This window comes from Cupressus sempervirens, chromosome 8 (genome assembly GCF_028749045.1).
Source record: "Cupressus sempervirens isolate cs-2001-9-10 chromosome 8, ASM2874904v1, whole genome shotgun sequence".
Classification (NCBI taxonomy): Eukaryota; Viridiplantae; Streptophyta; class Pinopsida; order Cupressales; family Cupressaceae; genus Cupressus; species Cupressus sempervirens.
This window is the reverse complement of record NC_143125.1, coordinates 710,978,906-711,003,492: the sequence shown is the minus strand read 5'-3', so window position 1 is coordinate 711,003,492 and position 24,587 is coordinate 710,978,906. Positions and strand designations below refer to the sequence as shown.

At 33.6% G+C, this 24,587-nt stretch overlaps 1 protein-coding gene across 1 annotated transcript; it reads left to right on the top strand.

Annotated features, from left to right (window-relative positions):
- Positions 1-23,166: 23,166 nt before the first annotated feature.
- Positions 23,167-23,848, top strand: LOC149544414 (early light-induced protein 1, chloroplastic-like). Its single transcript, XM_089795969.1, has one exon. It carries the CDS (start codon positions 23,167-23,169, stop codon positions 23,608-23,610), a length of 444 nt encoding a protein of 147 aa, XP_089652095.1. The 3' UTR covers positions 23,611-23,848.
- The last annotated feature ends 739 nt before the right edge of the window (positions 23,849-24,587 follow it).

Here is a 24,587-nt window from a genome sequence, read left to right as displayed (position 1 = left end):
GAAGCTGAAGAGGAGTTCAGCTTCTCCCTTGTTACAACCTTTGTCAACATATCTGCTGGATTTTCATTGGTATGTATCTTCTCCAGCTTTAACTGTCCATCCTCCAAAACTGACCGAATGAAATGGTACCGCAACTATATGTGTTTGGTCTTAGAATGCAGAGCTGAATTCTTAGCAAGATGAATGGCACTCTGACTATCTGTGAACAAATAATTATCCTTCTGAGGATGTCCCAATTCTTCCAAGAAGAACTGAAGCCATATCATCTCTTTGGCTGCCTCTGTAGCAGCAACATACTCTACCTCTGTAGTGGAGAGAGCATTAATCTTCTGTAGCCTAGAAACCCAGCTCACGGCTGCCCCACCAACAGTAAAGACATAACCTATAGTACTCCACCTGGTATCAATATCCCCAGCCAAATCTGAGTCAACATAGCCCTGTAAATCAGTAGTAGAGCCCCCAAAGTGTAAACACTTATTGGATGTTCCTCTCAAATATTTGAGAATCCACTTGACAGCATTCCAATGCTCAAATCCTGGATGACTCATATACCTGCTAATGACTCCCACTGCATGTGCAATATCTGGCCTAGTGCATACCATAGCATACATCAAACTTCCTACAGCTGAAGCATAGAGTACCTTGGACATCTTATCCTCCTCTTCCTGTGTCTTGGGACACATCTCCTTAGTCAATTTCAAATGACTAGGTAAAGGTGTGCTGACAGCTTTAGCATTCTCCATAGAGAAACGTTGCAACACCTTCTCAACATAATCAACTTGAGATAGCGTCAGTGTTATATTCTTCCTATCTCTGCAAATCTTCATACCAAGGATTTGTTTTGCTGCCCCCAAATCCTTCATAGAAAATGCATGTGCTAATTGGCATTTCAGCCCCTTAATATGATCCATGTTAGACCCAACTATAAGCATATCATCAACATATAAACATAAAATAATGTAGCTATCATCATCCAACCTCTTAAAATAAACACAGTAATCTGAATGACACCTATTATATCCATGCTCATGCATAAAACTGTCAAATTTCAGATACCATTTCCGAGGTGCTTGCTTCAAGCCATATAAACTTTTCTTCAATTTGCACACTAAGTTCTTCTTACCTTTGACTTTAAAACCCTGTGGCTGAGCCATATATATTTCTTCATCCAAATCGCCATGAAGAAAGGCTGTTTTAACATCCATTTTCTCTAAATGCAAATCTTCAGTAGCCACAAGACTTAAAACAGTACGAATATAAGTCATTTTAACAACAGGAGAAAATATCTCATCAAAATCAATTCCCTTTTTCTGTGCAAATCCTTTTACAACTAACCTGGCCTTAAATCTTTTCTTACCTCCTTCCTCTTCTTTCAACCTGTAAACCCATTTATTCTGTAAAGCCTTTTTACCTATAGGCAACTTGCACAAATCCCATGTCTTATTTTTCAGCAAAGAGTCCATTTCATCTTTCATTGCAGACTCCCACTAAATCTTAGTATCCACCTGCACAGCTTCATCATAACTTTCAGGTTCACCAGCATCAGTAAGTAAAATAGAATACAAAGAGGGAGAAAACCTTTGTGGAGGTCTAATTGGCCTTGTTGACCGTCTAACATTCACTGGTGTGTGTGGTATTTGTTGTTGCAGTTGTTGCACATCATGAGGAATGGCTGGAACATCAGCTTTTGGAGTATCATCCAGCACTACATAATCATCTTCTTTCTTCTCATGTTGCTGCAACAGATCTTTGTACAACACTTTTTCATTGACTATGACATCTCGGCTTCTTATAATTTTATGATTTTCAAAATCCCAAAGCCTATAGCCAAATTCATTAATGCCATATCCAACAAAGACACATTTCTTTGATTTAGCTTCTAGCTTGGTTCTATTTTTAGAGTCTATATGAGCAAAAGCTTCACAACCGAAGGTTTTGAGAAAAGAATAACTCACCTTCTTACCAGTCCATGCTTCCTCTAGAATACCACAGCCCAAAGGAGTAGAGGGACCTCTATTAATCAAATATACTACAGTATTGATAGCCTCCACCCACATGTGTAAGGGAAACCCAGCATGCAACCTCATGCTCCTTGCGCGCTCCATTATAGTCATGTTCATGCGTTCAGCCACTCCATTTTCCTATGGAGTCCTTGGAACAGTTTTTTGTCTACGAATACCATTAGTGGAGCAATAATCTTCAAATTCATGACTGCAATACTCACCACCATTATCAGATTTGAGACATTTTAATTTCTTACCAGTCTCATTTTCAACCAAGCATTTCCATTTCTTAAAAGTTTGAAATACATCAGATTTCTGTCTAAGGAAATAAACCCATACTTTTCTAGTTGCATCATCAATAAATGTAACATAATAATGAGAGCCACCAAGGGAAGATACCTAGGCTGGTCCCCATACATCTGTATGCACAAGCTCTAATTTCTCCTTTTTGTTTTCCTTCCCTGTCTTTACAAAACTCACTCTCTTTTGTTTTCCATACACACAACTTTCACAAAAATCCATATTCACACATTTTAGACCTGGTAAAACTTTCCTTGAATGAAGTACTTTCATACCTTTCTCACTCATGTGCCCAAGTCTATTGTGCCACAACGCTGTATCAGAATCTACAGCAACTATTTGTTCTCCCTGCTCAACTTCAGTAATTGTTCCTGAATATTCATTTTTCTCTGAAACAATCAAAGTAGAAGGAACAATATGACCTGTACAAAGATATAAGGTTCCTACTTTCACACCTTTTGCTGCTACAAAGGAACCTTTTGAAACCTTCCAATTTTTATCATTAAAAGTAACTACACAACCCTCATCACCGAGTTGCCCTGCTGAAATTAAATTTCTACTTAGTTTTAGAACATGTCTTACCTCATGTAGTAGCCAATGATTCCCATTCTGCAACTTAATCTTAATTTTTCCCTTTCCAACAATCTGACAGGGTTCATTATCCCCCAAATAAACAAGCCCAAAATCCCCTTGGACATAATCAATGAAATAACTTCTATGAGGTGTAGCATGAAAAGAAGCACCAGAATCTAAAACCCATGAATCATCAACACTCTCTAAAGAGAGAAGCAAAGCATCCTCTTTGGATTTTTTACTTACCACATTTGCCTCTTTGTCTCCATCTGATTTATCTCCTTCATTTTTCTTTCGAGTCCAGCAATCTTTCTTTTTGTGCCCTAGTTTCCCACAGTACCAGCAATCATTTGGTCCTCTTGATTGAGACCTCCTCCCCTTTGAATTTCCTCTTGATTTCCCACGATTTCCAGAGTTACTTCCTCTTTCAGTCGTTCTAGCCCTGCTTTGTACATTTAAAGCACTTCTTGATGTAGATCCACCTGAGGATTTTCTACGAGTTTCCCCACTTAAAATAAAACCGATCACATCATCATATTTTAGGGTACTAGATCTAGGAATAGAATTACTCACCGCCATTACCAAGCCATTCCAGCTTTCAGGCAAAGAACAAAAAATCAAGAGAGCCCTAATTTATTCATTAAAATTGATACCCACAGAAGATAATTGACTAGTAATAGTATTAAACTCATTTAAATGATCTGCAACAGATCCACCTTCTCCCATTTTCATATTAAATAAATGCTTCATGAGAAATACCTTATTTGAAGTGGAGGGCTTTTCATACAGTGTCGCTAGGGTTTTCATCAAATCTTCTGTCGTCTTTGCTTTTGTAATATTAAATGCCACTGATGGTGCCAAGCATAACCGAATGCTTCCGAGTGCCTTTCTGTCCAAAAGATCCCATTCAGCCTCTGACATAGTTCCCTGATTCTTGGCTTTTCCTTCCAACGGCTTCCATAAATCCTTCTAATATAAATAGTCTTCCATTTGCATCTTCCATAACTGGAAGTTCTACCCATTAAACCTGTCAACCCTCAACTTACCCTCATCTACCATTGCTCCCACTCAACTGTGAGACTCCCACTTAACCGTGAGACTTTCCTGCAGAGGATAACTGAAAGACAACCTTGCTCTGATACCACTTGTTAGGATAAACCACGGACAGAAATAAAAACTACATGCAAATATAACCAATAACAAAAAATAATAGAACACACAGAAATGAACACAAGGCACCAAGATTTAACGTGGTTCACCCAATCCCTTGGCTACGTCCACCAAATAGCAAGTCTGATCTTATTACAATCCAGTGATTACAACCTGATTACAATCCGTAATCCCTTACAGCTCAATACCGCCGCAAGAACCAATTTCGTATCACCACATATGAAAAATACCCAACCCTAAGCCCTTTTTATACAAGTATTAAACTACTTTAGGGTTATAACATGTCGGCCATATGTCGGCCATAATATGTCGGCTACCATGTCGGCTACTTCCCAAAAAAAAATTTGCGGGGCGATGCCCCGAACCCCACTATTTATGAAGTATGTATAGTACTTTCCTGATCAGTCACCACAATCTAACAATCTCCCACTTGGGGACTGATCAAGCTCCACACTAAACAACATGGAAGTCCCTAATGAAATGGATTCTCTAGTCAAAAGGGTTGTGGTCTTGTTTAGATGTAGTGCAACCAATTTTATAGAGGTCTTTTGAGCTCATGCAACATAGGAACAAGATTGATGAGGCAATGGGGTTGATTTCTTTATAGGTATCCAACAGTCTACAATTTCATCTTGATGGGTACAATACCCCTCTAGCTATATGGACCAAGCTTGAAGGCTTTTTTGGTATAGTGAATGAGCTCAGGGCACTTTAGATTGAGGAAGAGCTTACCTCTCTTGTAGAGAATTAGTTTCCTTCCTTGAGGGCTTCTTGATAAAGTTCAAACAATAGAGATAATTATTGTAGGGTTGTGGGAAAACCAAGGCTAACATTGAGTGCATTTAATTGATTCTTTGTAACCTTCATAGAAACTTTTAGATTTTTGCTTCTACCTTCTATTGCACCAAATATGCTTTGGGTAATAAATTTACCATGTCAACATTTGAGGTTTTTTTATTGTTTAACTCGAGAGAAAGCTAAGCTCTCTTGGTTCGATTCTCTCATAGACTCATAGACTTATGCATTGATAGCTTTGCCATCTTTATGGATGAAGGAGAAGAAATTAAAATCACATCCTATAGAGTTTCAAATTGATTCTAGCCCCCACATCACATCAGACCCACCTCATCCTAAGGGAGATAATCTAAATCCAAAAAGACCAAAGTGTAATTATTTTAATAAGCCCAATCATGATGAGAACCATTGCTATGAGATGAAGTGAGATGACTATGCTAAACAGTCTTTAGATGTGACAACTTTCCTTCAAAAGAGTGACATTGATATTCCTTCTACTTGTCACAAATCTTCTTCATCATCATCATTTCATTTAGATGGTAAAGATATAGGAAAGGGTCATGCACTATGTGCAACTACTACTTCACCCTCTTCTAGATGGTTACTAGATTTAGGTGCTTCACACCATATTGCATCTTCTTAGGATTTGTTCTCTTCTTTTAAGGCTTCTCCTACTCTACACATTTTGCTTGGGAAAAATATTGTTATGATTGTACGTGGGAAAGGTTCTATTGGAATTGATGATGATACATTTCATGATGTACATTTTATTTCATCTTTGTCCTCTAACCTTGTCTCTATCTATCAAATTACACATAGTGCAATAGGGAAGACAGTCAAGTTTGCACAAGATTCAACTCACACCAGAGGTAGTGAGAAAGGCAATTTTTTTGCTACAGGTATCATTGATCACTCTTCTCACCTATACTCTTTCTCTCATTTTGGTCCACCATCTCCACTATCAAAGACTCACTCTCCTTCACAAGAGACTATAGAGGTGAAATTAGGTGACTTGAACTTATGTGTTTTTTCTAAGACCAGTGTTGCGACTTCTACACCTCCACCTCATATTCAGATTCCATCCATTACACAAGATTACTCTTCAACAATTCATATCATTGCAGCTCTATTCATCAAGAAACCTACTATAGTTTTTAAGGATGAATCAAATGACACACATCTCCTCTCAGATGACAGAGTTAGTGCACTTGTTATCCCACCTCCATTGGAAACTCAGTTTCAATATTCTCATGCATTATTGTTTGAGTATTAGCTAGGGCTTTCAGCTTCACATTACATTTAGGGGCTTGACCCTCCTTGTCTACTATCTTTGATTCTTCCAGATTGAAGCCACATTTACATGTTCATTGCTAGAAGATTTCTGCCATTTTGGGGGACTATGGAATCTTAATCTTCTATTGTGGGGGGGTTTCATTGTACTTATGGTCTTCAAAGAGTATCTTGAGATATTTCATTTGTGCATCCTTTCCTATCTCTTTTGGAGTGGGTTTTTCTCATAGGGTTTTCTCTATTTCTTTGTTGCATGAGATTTGGTTATAATTGTATACCTCATCAAGCCTTATTGTTAGGAGCCAAGTTTTCCTTTCAGCATTATAGTTTCCTTTCTTTTTCTTACATTGTTTGTAGTTGCATTGTTGCTCATCTTAAGGGCCAGTGTAAGAGTAAAATTTTAATTTAATTTAATTTATTAAATTACCTTTACTCCCTTCTTAAGATTTCTCTTTTTGCACTTGCATTTCCATTTAATAGTTAATTAGTAATTATTAAATGTCATTTACCTCTTAGGGTTTCCTGTTAGAATTTTCCTAAGAAAATAATTCAACAACAAGATCAAGAAGCTTAGTAGATACGACAAGAGAGAGAAATGTTGATCAAATGAGAATAGATATCAGATGATTGGATGAATACATCATAGAAGTGTCTTGTATATAAAGGCAACTAATATGACTAGAAGTCAACAAAGAGATAAGCATACAACTAAGAACATGTCTACCAAGAGTGGACTATCCTCCATTGTGCATGAATGTACATGCAACAATGAGAGGATAAGAATGCAAAGGTGTATCTCATAAAGAGATGTAGTAGATAACATGTGCTCAATTGGAGTGAAAACTATTGTGTTGTCTACATGACAACTCATATAAATATGTAAACTCTTAGGTGTCTACATGAAAACTAATATGAATATTCATTATCCTAAGTAAACTAAGGTAAAGTGTAAATAGTAAATACTTATATACACCAACACCCCCCCTTAAGTGAAACTTAGGGAAATGTACTTAAGCTCACAAAAGCTAGAAAATAATGGAAGAATGGTCTCAACTACTAGACCATGTTAGGTACCCATGTACAATATGAAAGTGCAAATGATATGCAGTGCAATTTCTCATAAAGTAGAGAAAGAGAGAAAACCACATGGGAAAAAACCCCCTCAAAAAAGAGAGATAAATGCAATAAGAGAAAATGAGAGAGAAGAAGACCTCATGTGAGGAAAAGATCCCTCCCATAAGAAAGAAGAGAGAAGTCAAATGAACCCCTACTTAAATATCACACAAAGAGATCTTGCAAATGGATATACTTAACCTCACCACCTCAACTGAATGACCTACTCTTATATTAGCTCTCTAATGTACTACATATAAACCTCAATGTGTTTGGTCCATTGATGCTAAACTAGATGTTTTGAGATCACAATAGGACTTTGATTATCACTATGAATGATTGTAGATTGTGGAAACCTAGACCCAACCTCCTTCAAGATATGTCATAGCCATATAGCCTCTATAGCTACTGTAACATCCCATCAACACTTAGCCTCAGTTGAAGAAAGAGTAATAGTATTTTTCTTATTACTCTACCAAAAAATAGGGTCAGAACCAAGATGAAACATGTAACCTAAAGTAGACTTGCATGAATCAAGTTCTCCTGTATAATTTGAGTCTGTGTATCCAACCAATTAAAGTCTAGTACCTAATGCATAGTATACATCCCATGTGTATGTGTACCTTGTATGTAGTGCAAGATGCATTTGGTGACCTTCTAATGAAGCTCATGTGGCTCTTTTATGAAGTGAGAAACCATGCCAATTGCAAAAGCTATGTTAAGGTGTGTACATGTCAAGTAGATGAGACTCCCAACAAACTATCTATACAATGTAGCATTAACAAGTGAAGTAGAACACTTGGCCTCTAACTTAACACTTGAAAGAAAGGGAATAGTTGTAGGCTTGTAATCACTTATGTCAAACCAAGAACCTAAATCAAGAGAAAACATGGGTTTAGAAAGTGTGATCCTAGCTGAAGACTATGTGATCTTAATACCAAGGAAATAATCAAGTAAACCCAAGTCTATCATAGAAAATTTATCCTACAAAGAAGTGTTGATACCAGAAATGATGGATGAAGTACTTCCTATAATGATCAAGTCATCTACATAAAGCACAAGTATAAGTGTGAGTCATTCCTCTGAAGAATGTACACATTCAAATCTAAATGACACCTAGTGAATCCTACTAAGAGTACGAAGGAATCCATCTTGGAATACCAAGCCCTCAAAGCCTACTTAAGGACATAGATAGACTTCCCAAACCTACAAACCCTAGTAGAATCTTTTATGAATCTCTAAGGTTGCTCCATATATATCTCTTCAAGAAAATCCTTAATAAGGAAAGCACTCTTCACATCCATCTGATGTACAACCCAACCATGAGCTGAAACAATAGCTAGTGTCAAATGAATGGAAATCATCTTAGTTACCAATGAAAATGTCTTAGTATAGTCAATACCAAGAACCTTTGAGAAACCTTTGGTAACAAGTCTAGCCTTATACTTATCCACACTTCTGTCTACTACAAACTTGCTCTAGTAGATCCACTTACACCAAACCAATTTTCTTCCCTTACAAAGAGGAACTAAGTCCCAAGTGTTATTTTTCATTAAAGAGTTATATTCTTCCTCCATGGAATTTCCCATTCAAGAACCCCTGATGCTTCCTTAGATGACCATAGATCAAAAGCAGTGGCAATATATGCATGTGGAAATGATTTATTTTGTGCTCTTGTCCTCCTAGTATCTAAAGGATTCCCCACCAATGAACCTACTAAATCAAGTGTTTCTTGTGCCCAATGAGGTCTAGTGGAAGAAGAAGTAGGAATATCCTCAACTATTTGTGGAACTTGTGAAGGTGGTGTCCTATGAGTCAAAGTTGAAGAAATATCATCTTCCAAGTCACTCTCTCACTCCTCTTAAAGAAAATTTCATGTGTCTCTCGATCCATGAGTTTTTATGCCTTAATATGGTCAGGATATCCAAAAAATATACAAGGTTTCCTTTGAGGTTCCAATACCTTCTATTTTTGTAGAGGTATCCTTGCCCATGCTAGAAAACCAACAACTTTAAAGTGTTTTACACATGGTGTTCTTCCACACCAAGCCTCGAAAGGTACAATTCCATCCAATGACTTATAGGGACTTATGTTTTGGATGTAATTAGCACAACACATAGTTTCTACCTAAAAAACTCGATCTAGAGACTTGTATTGTAGCATACAAGTGGTCATCTCCTTAAGGGTTCTATTCTTTCTTTTAGCAACACCATTTTGTTGTGGAATGTATGCAACAAAATGTTGAAGATCAATACCCTCATTAGTACAATAGTTTATAAGGATTGAGTTCATATACTCCCGTCCATTATTTGTTTGAATAATCTTGATGGCTTTCCCTAATTTCTTCTCAACTTGAGCTTTGAAGGTGATAAATTTATCAAACACTTCACTCTTATGAGCAAGAAAGAAGATCCAAGTGTAGCATGAAAATTCATCAATGAAGGTGATAACATATTGAGCCTTTCAAAATGATGGCACTAGAAATGGGCTAGCAACATCACTATGAACCAATTCAAGAACAATAGTAGCTCTCCAAGACTTCCCCTTTTCAAGCTTCTCTTTAGGATGCTAGCCTACTTCACAACCTGTACATGCACCCTTTGAATACTTGACTTCAGGTACACCGATGACCATATCTCTATTGCTAATTTGTTAAAGGTAGCTTTAATTGAGATTTCCAAACCTCTCATGCCATATTTTACTTTGTGAATTTTAATGGGTCAACAAGGCAAGAAAAGTAGACTTAGGCACAAAATGAGAAGAAAAAAAAACTTGTATCATGACTAGCCTTTCCAATTGCCACCATAGAATCATCCTTAAGATTTTTCACCACAATTGAATCAGGAAGAAACTCCACTTTGTTGCCACATCATTAATGAGTGATTTGGTAGATTGAAAGGAGGTTGGTGCTAAGGTTGGGAACATGAACAACATCCTTAAAAACTCCATTATCCATCTCAACATCCCCTTTTCCTTCGACTTCCACTTCTGTGTCATCTCTCACATAGATGTAAGGTACATGTGATGGTTATGTGTAGCTCCTGAATCAAGAACCCATTCCTTGGAATTTTTTGTACTTGCTACCAAAGCTTGTCCCTTACCTTTTGAAGTGGATGAGGATCCCTTATCCTTATAGGAATTTGGCACATCAATTTTATGTTTCCACATTATGTTTAGCAACTCATCAATTTTCTTATCCTTACACTCATGTTCATCATGACCATTCTTCTTATAATAGGCATAATATTTCTTCTCCCTTTTGTTGAAGTTATTCCCCTTCTTATTATTGTTGGAACAAAACTTGCCTTGTTGTGAGGAAGATTGTTGTGTGAAGGAAGATTGATGTGTAGAGGAAGATTGTTGTGTGTCATCTTGTGGCTTAGAATTCTACTACTTTTGCTTCCTATTGGAATTTTTACCACCTTGATTCCCTTGATTTACCTTATTAACCACCAAGGCTTTGGACTTGGAAGACTGGATATTTCCCATACTCACTAAATTTTATAGTTCTAAGACCAATATTCCTAAAAATGACTTGAATGAAGGCTTAGTGAAAGCACTTCTCATTGTTAACTTTTGAGTATTATAACTTCAAAAAAAGTCACATGTTTAGGAGGAAGATGAATCATTACATGTTTGATCAACTTTCCTTCTTTGATGGGTTCACCACAATCCTTAAGTTGTGCCCTATACATGTCTACTTGGGTAAGATATTCTTTGATGGTGTTAAAATTCCTAGGATCCAATTTGAGAAGACTATCCTCAATAATGTAGGCCATATCTTCATCTACTATCCCATACAATTCTTAAGGTTTATCACAAACTTCTATTGGATTGGTAATGTTACTAATCTAATATTTGATAGGATCTAAGATATTCTTTAGCAAGGTTCTTAAGGCCATCCCTTATTTTGATTCCTAGTCTTCTTTACGAGATTCATCAGCATCATCATCAGCTTTCTTTGCAACACCAATTACATAATGTACTAAACCTTTTTCAACTAATGGTTCCTTTATCATTTCTTTCCAAGTAGCATAATTATGTGGTGTTAATTTAGAAAAAGAAATCATAATGCACAAGAAAGAGCACAATATCAAGGAGACAAAAGAACACAAGACACCCCCCCCCCCCCCCCACCTCCCCAGTTTTCACTCAATCAAAGAATCCCCACCCCCAAAAAAATGATTTGGCACTTTATATTTAGTGCGGGTACAATAGTCACTTGCCAATTTTGAGCTAAAATGGAATTCTAATTTTTGATATTTGCAACTAAAAATATGAAGCTATATATCACTCAACAAGATAAGAAATGAGACCTCTCAAGGATCTAATTAATTACAAGTGTCAAAATAGGCCAAAAATGACCAAATGTTGAAAGTATTATGTTAACTAAAAATTACTCCAAATTGATACCTAATCTAAAAATTAAACAAAATATTATGCAATTTCTAAAAAAATAGCACCTAAATATGTGTCCATATGAGCTTGAATGAAGCCTCTGAAGTTGGGATTGGCAATTTCTAGAAGAATTTAGGAATAGAGATCACAAACAACCTACACCAATGTGTAGATCATGAAATTTTATCCCAAAAAAAAAGAAAAAATTACTTCGAAAAAGGAGTCTATATGAGGGACATATTGTTGTTTGAAAATCACCTTTGTAATTATTTTTCTTGAATCGCCATTTTCACACCTCCAAAAATCAAATGACTTTAGATTTCATCTCAGATGTCTAATTTTGATGAAACAAAAGTCTATTTAGGGGTTTTTTGACCTTTTAAATGTGATGCCAACATCTGATTTGCACCAACAAGCTCCAATCTTGACCTGCAAAAACAAAATCTCTCCAATGGCTATGGCTCTAATACCATGTAAGAATTTTCCTAAGGCAATAATTCAATGCCAAGATCAAGAAGCTCAGTGGATAGCACAAGAGAGACAAATTATGATCAAGCAAGAATGGATATCAGATGATTGGTTGAATACATCATAGAAGTATCTTATATATAAAAGCAACTAATATGACTGGGAGTCAGTGAAGAAATAAGTATAACAACTAAGCATGTGTCCACAAGAATGGATTATCCTCCATTGTGCTTGAATGTGTGTGCAAAAATGAGAGGATAAGAATGCAAAGGTGTATCTCATAAAGAGATGTGGTAGACAACATGTGCTCAATTGGAGTGCAAACTACTATGTTGTCTACATGAAAACTCATATGAATATACAAACTCTTAGTTGTCTACATGACAACTAATATGAATATGCATTATCCTAAGTAAAGTGTAAATAGTAAGTACTTATTTACACCAGCATTTCCCTTTTAGATTTTCCGATCTCCTTCTATAAAGATTGATCTTTTGTAAATATCTCTCACCTTTTTAGTCTGATAATATAATTTTCCATATTTTTAGAGGAAAACCCTTGCCTCTTCTTTATATCTACTTCTCTAGGATAGGTTCTTGCATGCACTTTTTCTTTGCATTTTGTGTATTTTTATTTCTCAAATTATACACATTTAACAGTGTGTTTTCTAATCTTTAACAAGGTTGGCTCCTAATAGAGCTCACTTTAGAAGAGTGAAAAATTGTTGACATGTTACTGATGGTTTTCCCAAATTGGGTTTCCACGTTAAATCCTAATGTCAAACATTTGTGGATGTTATTTATGGTGTTTTACTAATTAATGTTTATACTATGAAAATCTATTATATTTAGGAGAATGGACAGCTAATTGATGTTATTAAAAGTTGATTGTAGAGACCGAGCTATGGAATAATAAGATATGAAGTTGTTTATGTATTTTTTTGTTCAATTGGTACATCTGGACATTGGATAATTGTTTAACCCATGCCTCCCACCCCCCCATCCCCTCCCCCCCCCCCTTCTCATTTATTCTATATATTATAAAAATTTATGCCATAAAATATGAGATTAACAAAGGATCTATTAGGTTTTACCCCAATTCCACCTAGGAGAAAGGATGGGAAAAGGGAAGGAGAGTGAAAAGATGCAAATGAATGAGTACCTCATTTCTAAATCATCATTAAATTGAGCTTATTCCAAATTAATATGGTACAAAATTATTAATAGTTCATAGGTTCTTGGTCTCTTTGGATTTCTCTTTGAACTACCAACAATTTGAGAGGCTTGTTCCTTGCTTCTTTATCCTTCTTTTGATAGCATATAATTGGGTAAGCCTCATATTTACTTTGATGCATTATGGAATAATGCATCCTTATGCCTAGGTTACTTTTTAACTCTTCCTTTTGGGATATAAAGTTCACTCGAAGTTGGACCCTTTGATGGATTGACTATCACACCACAAACACTTGTTAGACCATTCACTTTATCTTTGATGGGTTGGCTAGAATTCCACATAGACTTGCTAGACCATTCAATGTCTTCTTCTTTTTGACATCTCCCCCTTTTTTATCTTTTCTTTTCTTGCGGTGTTCATAATAAGGTGCACAGAGTTTATTGGGAAAGTAACTACACCCCTTTATAGTTCTATCACCCTTATTTTGATTTTGGATATGATAAAGACTCAAGTCACTTGGAGGCTTGAATATTTATTTGTCTCCTAAGTCATGATAATATTTTCTCTTTTTTTTTGACCTACTTTGTGATAAGCTTGAGGTAATTCATAGTCTCACTAAGGTAGGGGATAAATGTATCATCTTAAAATGGGTACATCTATCTTTTGAAAACTTTTAATATTCACCCATCTTATAGTGACATCCTAGACTATGGATGGATGTGTTCTTGATGCTCCCTTTTCTTTGTTGTCTTCAACCTTCCATAATATTTTTGCATATCTCTTGAGTTTTTTTGTTTCTCACCTTCTCCCACCCTTGGGAATAGGTTGACCCTAGTTGACCTAGTTTAGAATAAGTCAACCTAGGTAAACCTAGTCCTAAAAGGTCAACCTATGTTGACTTCTCCCCTAGGGATTGCAGGGCCTAGAGCCTGAAAATCCCCAAGGTTTTATTTTTCTTACTCCCCCTTCCAGATCATGTTGTAGTGCTTTTCAACCTAAAAACTGATATATAAGGAGACTTGGAGAGTTAATTTTTTAACCATAACATAAAAAACATAATTTCATGAGATCACACTTTCATGAAAGCTACACTTATTCAATGAGTTCAAGCAATTCAAGAATTCATGAAAGGGAGATTTCATCAACCATTGAAGGATTCTTTGTGAGCATTTTCTCTTCATGATCTAGCACATTAGTGGCTATCAAGAGAGGATATATACATTGAGGCTATCATATAGTTCTTCATTTATTTACATTTATATCAGTGGCTCAATGATGTGGTTATGGTAGATTCATTGAAACTTGTAGAGATGGAATATAAACTCACATATTTAATTTGGCATCTTCAACATACAACAAGAAAAAATCATAACTAACAAAGGTTTTTACAAGAAAGGTGATTATTTATATTTATCTTATTTCAATCATTTACATTTACATTTTTTTAGTTAAGGTAACCTCACAAGAAATATTTAGTATAGTTACCACCAAGTCATCAAGTTCCCTACTACAATTAGTTAATGGGTATTTCTAGAATTTTCATTCTATTGAAGAATCCTTAATTTAATATTTAGAAATAGGCCTTGATCCACTATCTTATAAGCAAAAAAACACTCTTCCAAGTGCATTTCAAGGTGATTCTTTCATGTCTTGTTTTCCTTTATATCTTTAGTTCAAATCTATATCTTAAATGGCTTGATTGTAAGTACTTATCATCTAGATCTATATTATTTAATGAATTAGTTCAATTTTACATAACCATTATTACATCTGATCCAAGGAGTACACTTCCTTGTATTGCATTCTCCTTTACAATTTAAATTGACTATTTTTATACCTTTCCTTTAATCTTCACTAATATAATTTGGGTTATAAAGTGGAATTATAAATTTAGGGATTATTTGTTTCCCTTCACATATCCTTTGAATTGCTTAGTTGAAAAAAGTCGACATCTACATCCTATTAAAAAGTCTTCTTTCTTACCCCCTAAACATGAACTATATTGATTATCTATTTAAAGGAGTGATTCTTAAAGAATATAAGGAAGCAATTGAAAATTTGATAGAAAATAATCAAAATCATAATGAAAAAGTTGTAAATATGAGAAGAGAGCTCAAAATTAAGTCTATCGGGATGTGTGAAGATTTTGAAGTGAAAAGAGTAGCTAAGGAAGAAAGGAAAACTAAAGAAGATGCTAAGAAATTCATTGAGAATGTCTTGAATGTAAAAGGGGGATAGTTCTTGAGTATATTCCAAGAGAATGATGTCATGTATGAGAACTTTCATGCCAAAACTATGAAGTACCAATATATTATGAATCAAAATGAAAGATTTGGAGATGAGAATGAGAAATTAAAGAGCGAATCTAAAAATGAGAAATATGAAAATAAAAATTTGAAGTAATATCATGAAATCTTGTAGAATCTTGAGGAACAATTCAATAGCCAAAGAAAAAATAGTGACACAAAAGATCTTGATTACACAAGACAAGGAATTTTTTTTATTGGTGATCATCCAAATTTGAACCTAAGAAGAAGTAAAATGTTCAAAAGAGGGTCACAAGTTATCTAGATAAGAAGCCTAACAAACCCACTTGTTATAACTATGGAAAGCCTTCCCACACTACAAATGCATGTAGAAGAAAATAGCTAAATAAATGTTATTCATAAAAAGGTGATTGCTATAATTTTCATAAGTATGGTCACTCTTCTTATGAGTGTTGATCTAGACCTACCATTAAATGTAATAATGTTGTTTTTAATGGTTAGTATCACACTATAAAAAAATTGGAGAATGCATATGTAAAGTGAGAGCTCTTAGGTCATATGTTTAACTAGTGAACTCTTATAGAAGAGAGTAAAATTTCAATGTCACATGCTTAGTTTGTGGTAACTATGGACATACAACATAAAATTTCATATTGGGAACCCAAAGAGCTAATTCTAAATTTTAGTTTCCAATGGCTTATTTCCAATGTAACAAGGTTGGTCACCTTGCTAGAGATTGTAAATTTAGGAACTCATCTCCTCATCAGTAAGAAAATAGAAAAGAAAATACTATTTTTGAGTGTTGATGAAATGAGAGGTGAAAGGAAGAATACTTGGGTGAATAAAGAAAAGCAATAGAAGAAGGTCAAGAAAGATAAAGAGAGGGCGAGAGTGAAAATAAAGAGAAAGTAAGGGGGTATGAGCAAGATCATGGTATGCCAAAAAGTGGAAATTGAACAAAAAAATATTCCAACATGTCAAACACATCAAAAAGTGCTTTGGCTCTTTGCAAGGGAGAGAAAGAGAATTAAAATTTGGTTTGGTAACTAGACCTACTTGAATATACATTTAAATCATCTATTACATTTATAATTAGATATCCATTTTTAAATTGGATATCCATTTTGAAATTAGATATCTAATTTGAAAAAAATAATAATAATAATAATTACATTTTAGTAGAATAGCAATAACACTTGCATTTCTTTTCAAAATTTATGATCTTTTATAGACATTGTAAAGGTAATTAAGAGACCTATAATATGGATTACGTAATATTATTACATTTTGTTAGAGTAAATGTTTAATTTCATTTACTTTATACTCTGTACTTAAGATCTCACTTTATGCACATGCATTCCCAATTAATAATCAAATATTACTTATTAAATGTGATTTTACCTATTAGGGTTTCCTTTTTAGGTTTTACGATCTCCTTCTATAAGGATTGATTCAGTGTATATTTTTCTTATTCTTTTTTACTGATAAAACAATCTTGGATTTTTTTTAGAATGGATTTCCTTGTACTTTTCTTCTCTCTCCTTCTTTGTGACAAGTTATTCTATGTATTTTTCTTGGGCTTTGAAGATTTGTTTTTTCATTAAATCTTATATGGTATTAAAGCTAGATCTATTGAAACTTTTTCAAAAATTTGGAAGGGACAGAGATCAAGAATTTTTTGGATTGGATCTATTTTTTAGCATCTTTTGTGGAAATAGGGGGGTCTTTGAAATTTGGAGCACTCTGAGCAAAAAGTGGATCTTATCGTTGAGCTTGCAGTGCCTTAAACCCCATATTTTCATATAAGAGATGTCTAGTTTGGACACTATTACAATATGATGCAAAAAATATTCCCCTACTTGTGCACACTTCCTGAGGTGGTGATTTTATTATTTTATGCAAAATATATTAAAGAAATAATAACTGAAAAACATGCTTTAAAAAAGTGGTTTGAGGTATTAAAAAAGTTATGAAAACAAAGAACTTTGAAAAAAGCTCTTTTGGGAAAATTCCATGAAAAATTATGTTGCACTATGTGACATCAACAAGGAATATAGGCACAAAGATGACAATAGAAATTATCGTAGGAATAGTGCTGACATCATCTAGTTATGTGCCAAAATTTGAAAACCTTTAAACTATCATGTTTCTGATTTTCTTTGTTATAAAAGCAACAATTGGCTTATCTGTGATATCTTGAGCATGCGATATCGAATTTAGGCAAATGAGATACCATCAAAAGGATGATTCCAAGATGGATATGATGTGTAGGATTTTTTGATTTTTTTTCAAATATGATACCTATTTTTAGTGTTGAAGTTTGATTATCGATTTTACTTCTAGGTGGAGTAACTTGCTCAATTTTTCTTTGTTTTTCGATCTAGAAGAAGTGTCAAAAAAGGTTGTTTCAATCTCTTTCTAGATTATCTAGTATTTTCATCAAATTTTTTCTAAGGTAGATTTGATATTCATCTAAAAAAAATTCTCTCTCATTGTAAAAAATATTTTCTAACTTCTAGGGTTTGGTTTGTTGAATTGTGTGGGGTGTTTTATTTCTTGTTTCTTGTGATCTACCTTAGTAAACTAAAAATTATATAAACATAAAACCCCTTCTAAAATATATGGCTTAGAACTCTTCTCATCTAGAACTTTTGACTACTCATAACTATCGTGCATGGAAATCCCTAATGACACAACTTTTCTAGTCAAAAGGGTTGTGGTCTTGTTTATATGTAGTGTAACCAGTTTAACAGAGGCCTTTTGAGGTCATGTAATATAGGAAAAAGATTTTTTCTTCTACCTTCCATTCCACCATGGATGCTTTGGTTACTAGATTTAATATGACATCCATTGAGGTTTTTTGTGATCATTTGACTTGAGAGAAAACTAAGCTCTCTCAATTAGATTCTCTCACAAAGTAATACCTTGGTAGATCAAACATCTTCTAGAAAGAAGGACAAGAAATAGAAGTCATATCCTATAGAGTCTAAGATTGATCCTAGCCCTTGCCTCTCATTAGTCCCATCTCTTCATATGGGAGATAAATCAAAGCCAGATAGATCAAAGTGTGCTTATGGTAATAAGACAAACCATGATGAGTCACATTTCTATGAGAAGAATTTAGATGGCTATGCCAAAAATGTTCATATTTGATAACTCTCCTTCAGAAGAGAAACATTGATATTCCTTTTACTTCTCACAGGTCTTCTTCTTGATTGTCATTTCAATCAATGAACTAGTAAATGCATAGGAAAGAGTCATGTATTATGTGCAAATTCTACTCCATTGTCTTCTAGATGGTTAGCAGATTTAGGTGCTTCACATCATATGGCATCTTCATAGGATTTTTACACTTCTTTTAAGGACTCTCCTACTCCACACATTTTGATGGTGAACTATAATGTTATGAATATTTATGGGAAAGGTTTTATTGACATTGATGATGGTACATACATGATGTACTATGTATTTCATTCTTTTCCTCTAACCTTCTCTTTATTTATTAGATTACACACAGTGGCACAGGGAGGACAGTTGAGTTCACATGAGATCCAATGCACATTAGGAATAGTGAGACATACAATATTATTTCTACATGGATTGTTGATATTTCTTGCCACTTGTACTCTTTCTCTCATTCTAGTATATAATCATAGAATCACTCTTATTCTCCATGAGAGCCTATTTATATGAAGTCGAGTCACTTAAACTTATGTGTTGTTCCTAAGACTAGTGTTCTAACTTCTACACCTCCTATTATTCAAATTCCATTTGTTACATAGGATTCCTCTTCAACACTGCCTCACAGTCCAGTTCTATTCAATGACCCAACTATGTAGTTGTTGAGGGAATATTAGAGGAAATTCATCTCCTCTCTAATAATAGATTTAGCACACCTATTATTCTACCTCTATTGGAAATTCCATTTCAGGATTCTCATGTTTTTTGTTTTGAGCATCAATCAGGACTTCTAGCTTCACCTCACATTGATCTTCATTTTTCACTACCTTTTTCCCCTCTAGATTGGAGCCTCATTGGTCTCATTAGGGATACAATAATTCTACCATTCTAGGGGGGCTATAGACTCTCGATCTTCTATCATTGGGGGCTTACTATATTTCTAAAGAGAGTCTCTTGAGACTTCTTTTTTTCAGCATTCAACAACTTCCTATCTCCTTTTGGAAAAGGATTTTTCCCAAGTGGTTTTCCCTATTTCTTTGTTTCATAGAGGTTTGGTTGTGATTGGGTACCACATCATGCCATGTTTTCTGGACCCAAGTTTACATTCAACATTGTACCTCCATTTCGTTCTTCTTGCATTGTGTGTAGTTGTATTATTGCTCATCTTAAGGGGGGGTGTTAGAGTAAAGGATTAATTTCATTTAACTTATTAAATTACCTTAACTCCCTACTTAAGATTTCACTTTATGCACATGAATTCTCATTTAATAATCAAAATATTAATTATTAAATGTGATCTTACCTCTTAGGGTTTCCCTTTTAGTGTTTTATGATCTCCTTCTATAAGGATTGACCCATTGTATATTTCTCTTATTCTTTTTGGTTGATAATGCAACCTTGGGTATTGTTAGAGAAAATTTCCTTTTACTTTTATTCTCTCTCCTTTTCCATGATAGGTTTTTGCATGGAAGTTTTCTGGGCTTAGAAGATTTTTTTCATCAAATTTTACACACAATATATAGAACAAATTGACTATAATCTTGAGTAAATCAATCATTTTGAAATTTATAATAATCACAATATTTTCACATATGAAATAATTATTTTTAAGTTTTTTTTTTCTCCAATAAGACTTGGGATGGTTAAAAGTAGTAATCAATATAATAAATTCATTTTATATACTAATGATATTACAAAAAATCATAAATTATCTTATAGGGATTGCCTATTATCTTTGATCTTTTGTACAACATTTCCCAAGATATCATAACAGTAAATATCTCTCTATACCTATCTTCCCCTCTCTTGATTTACTTATTTCTTTCTCAATGTCTATTTCATTTTCTATTGATTTAAATTCATCTCTATCCTCATTTCCTACCTCGCTTATCTCTTTTAATTTCTCTTCTCTCTAGCTATGTCTCACTTCTATGTATGTATATGTGTGTGTGCATTCAAGAGAGATGGAGAGGGGGGGAGGTGAGATGGGAGAAGATAGAGAGAGAAAGGAGAATAGGAGAAGAATAATGAGGGAGATTTAAGGAAAAGAGAGAGAAGGCTATAGAAACCTAGGATAGCTCTAATACCAAACTGATGGATGTGGATGGATTGGATCCATAGCTCCATCCACAATCCATTTTTATACAACCTTCCATAGAATCCTTTTTACAATGTCTATTCCAACATGTCTTAAAATAATGATTTTTCAAGCCACAAATATTACAAGGAAGTATATCCCAACATCTATCCTTTGTATGTTCTTTCTCATTACAGTGTGAACATTGTACAATCTTTATTATTTCAATTGATTCCCTTGAATATTTATTCATCTTTTACTATCTGCGTCATATGCAAGACCTGCATATTTTGGCTTGACTATAGTCTCAATCACATTCCTTAATCCATATTCATCCTTTCCTAGACCTTTACCTTTCAAACTCATTATTTTCATAATCTTCAAACCAATATTGTCATTATAATAGCTAGAAGTTCTATCAATACAATTTTCATGTTCATCATTACACTCCTTTTTGCAAAAAACTTTAGCAAAATCACATTTCACAATCCCATAATTGCTCAAATCATTTGTGTCACAAAATCCATCACATACAAATGGTTTCACATTCAAACATTCTTTCTCTTATTTTACAGTAGACAATTCCTTCTTTAACAAACTATTTTCCTCTTCCAATTTCTTCATATTTTCTTCTAAAACTATATTCTTTTTCTTAGCATCATCAAACAATTTTAACTTTTCTTCTAATTGCTTATTTTTCTCTCTAAGCTTTCATGTTTCCTTCACCTGCCAATTATGTAATTCTTCCACAAATTTTAACCTATTTTTGAGCTCTTCAACTTCCTCTATGTAGGCACTAATTTTATTTAACAATTTAGACTTTTTTTCTCCCATTTCATTTCTTACTTTTTCCAATTCATTTTGCAAAATATCTTTTTCGCACAATATTGTATTTTCTTTCTTCACCATTAATAATTCTTCTTCTAACTTATTTGTCTTCTCTTTCTAAACTCTACCTGCATTTCCCATTGAAATCAACAATTTAACACACCTTACTCGTTCTTTTTGATAATTCTAAATGACTTTTTACATCTATATTTTTAATTAAATCTTCAAACAACTTGAAACAAACCCTACATAAATATCAAACTTGACTCCATGTCAATTCCCTTTTTTTTAAAACCGCAATAGGAGAATTTATCAAATGAGCATACCTTTTGTTCTTTCCTCTATCCTTTCTTCTGTACTTTACAAACACTTTGGTTCCTTCATAATCTTCATGAAAAGTCTTGTTTCCATTGATTTTGTTGTTCTCAATAATGTGTTTTCTTTCTAAATTTCCCTCTTTCCTTTTTCTCACAACTACTCAACACTTCCTATGTGGTTTTCTTCAAAACAATTGTCTTTTCTATAACACATATCAGTCCTCCACAATTTAGTAGCACCAAAACATTGCTTAATCAACAATTTTTTCCTCCCAATTCTGATACCAATCTGATGAGGGTGGATAGATAGGATCCACAATGATAATTAACACAAAATACACACTATAGGTACTTATAGAAATTATAAAATGATTTCATTGCCTGATTGATGATTAAAAAATACATTAGATTGTGCCTCTCTTTTATAGAGGTCTTTAATTGTTTCTAGAAACATCTAAATTAACCAACATAGAACAAATAGACTTTTCTAGGATTATCTAAACATAAATGACTTGTAGAACTTTAAAAAATTAAATATTAATTTTACGTCACCCTATTCAATAATCCAGCAATTTCTAGAATCCTCTATTACATATTTACATTTCATTTGACGAAAAATTGCACACTCCAACATAGGCCCCTCTCTCTTTTCCTTACATATCCCTCGGTTTCCTTTTTCTATTCTTTATTCTCTATCAAAATTCTTAGAAGAGGGATGAGGAGAGAGATGAGGTAGACATATATATATATATATATATATATATATATACATATACATATATATACATATATATATGTATATGTATGTATATGTATATATATATATATATATATATATATATACATATATGTGTATATATACATACATATATATGTATATATACACATATATATGTGTATATACACATATATATGTGTATATATACACATATATATGTATACATATACATATATATATATATACATATATATGTGTATATATACACATATATATGTATATACATATCTATGTGTATATATACATATATATGTGTATATATACATATATGTACATATATATATACATATGTATATACATATATGTATATATGTATATATGTATATATACATATATATGTATATATGTATACATATATACATATATCTATATATATATACACATATATATGTATACATATATATATATATATATATGTATACATATATATATATATATGTATATATATGTATATATATGTATATATACATATATACATATATGTATCGTATTTTTGAACGCGTATCAGGAACCAAAGGAATCATCTTCCACTTCCAGCAGCACCAAGTTCAGCGACCTGTTCGCTTTTACGGGGCCTGCGCCGGAGATAATAAACGGAAGGGCGGCGATGTTGGGGTTCGTATCGGCCATCGGAGTGGAGTTGGCGAGCGGCAGAGATCTGCTGTCGCAGGTTAACAGCGGAGGAGTGTCTTGGTTTCTCATAACTGCGGGATTATTGACGGCGGCGTCGGTGGTGCCGCTGTTCAAGGGAATATCGGCAGAAAGCAGGTCACAGCCAATATTTTCATCGTCAGCAGAAATGTTGAACGGGCGTTTGGCTATGCTCGGTCTCCTCGCATTGGCATTCACGGAATACGTCAAGGGAGGCCCTCTTGTATAGAGACGGTAGCGTCCAGTTGGGTATAATCACTTCCCATTCCAACATGGGCTTCAATATTGGAACATCTCGGCGGCATTGGAGTTGTACTATTTAGCATGTCATACAATTCAAGTATACAATAGTTTGTACATATTTCACTCTTATAGAACATACAAATTCAAGGTATTTTAAGTTCAATTCTCATTGTCCAAATCAAATTTCTCTTTATCTAAACATTTCACTATAACTCTTGCACGGGAGGAAAATTCATTGCTTTATATAAAAAAACATATTTTTTTTATCCGCAACATTAATTTAACTTCTAAAATAATATTTACTATAAATTAAAAAATAATATTTACATTATAATATTTGTTGAGCACTAAACACAGGACTAATTAGGAATGTAAAAAATAATATTTTCTTGGTCATATAACTGGTAATATGAGATTTATCTAATGAAATGATATCACAAAGTAAACAAAGCTCAATATATAATTATGAATAACTAACCTATTCATATTCCTTATCTATCTAGTTATTCTAAAGATTCCACCATTGAATTTTAAAATTTTGAATTCAAAGCATTATATTTGATAAATACTATTTCAATAATTAATCCTTGACATTTAAAAAAGAAGAAGAAGAAAAAGGTCAAACCATCATATAAAATTGAATTTAAACCAAGATAATAAGGAGTGCCATATTAGTACACAATCTTCTATACATAAGAACATATTCACAAAAAGTGTTTTAAAATAGTACCCCAAAAATCAGATTTTTTTCAGCAATAAGAAAATATTTAATTAATGTTGCATGTAAAATGTAAACCATTTTCAATCTAAAATTAAATACTTTAATTTTTACAATTATTATGTTTTGTCCACAAAATTGTGGATTCCTTGAAAGGCATGTGCATAGGTGTGATTAGTTTGATTTTGAACATAAATACATGTTGTTGATTCATATAGTCAATGCAATAGCATGCATTTTGTGTT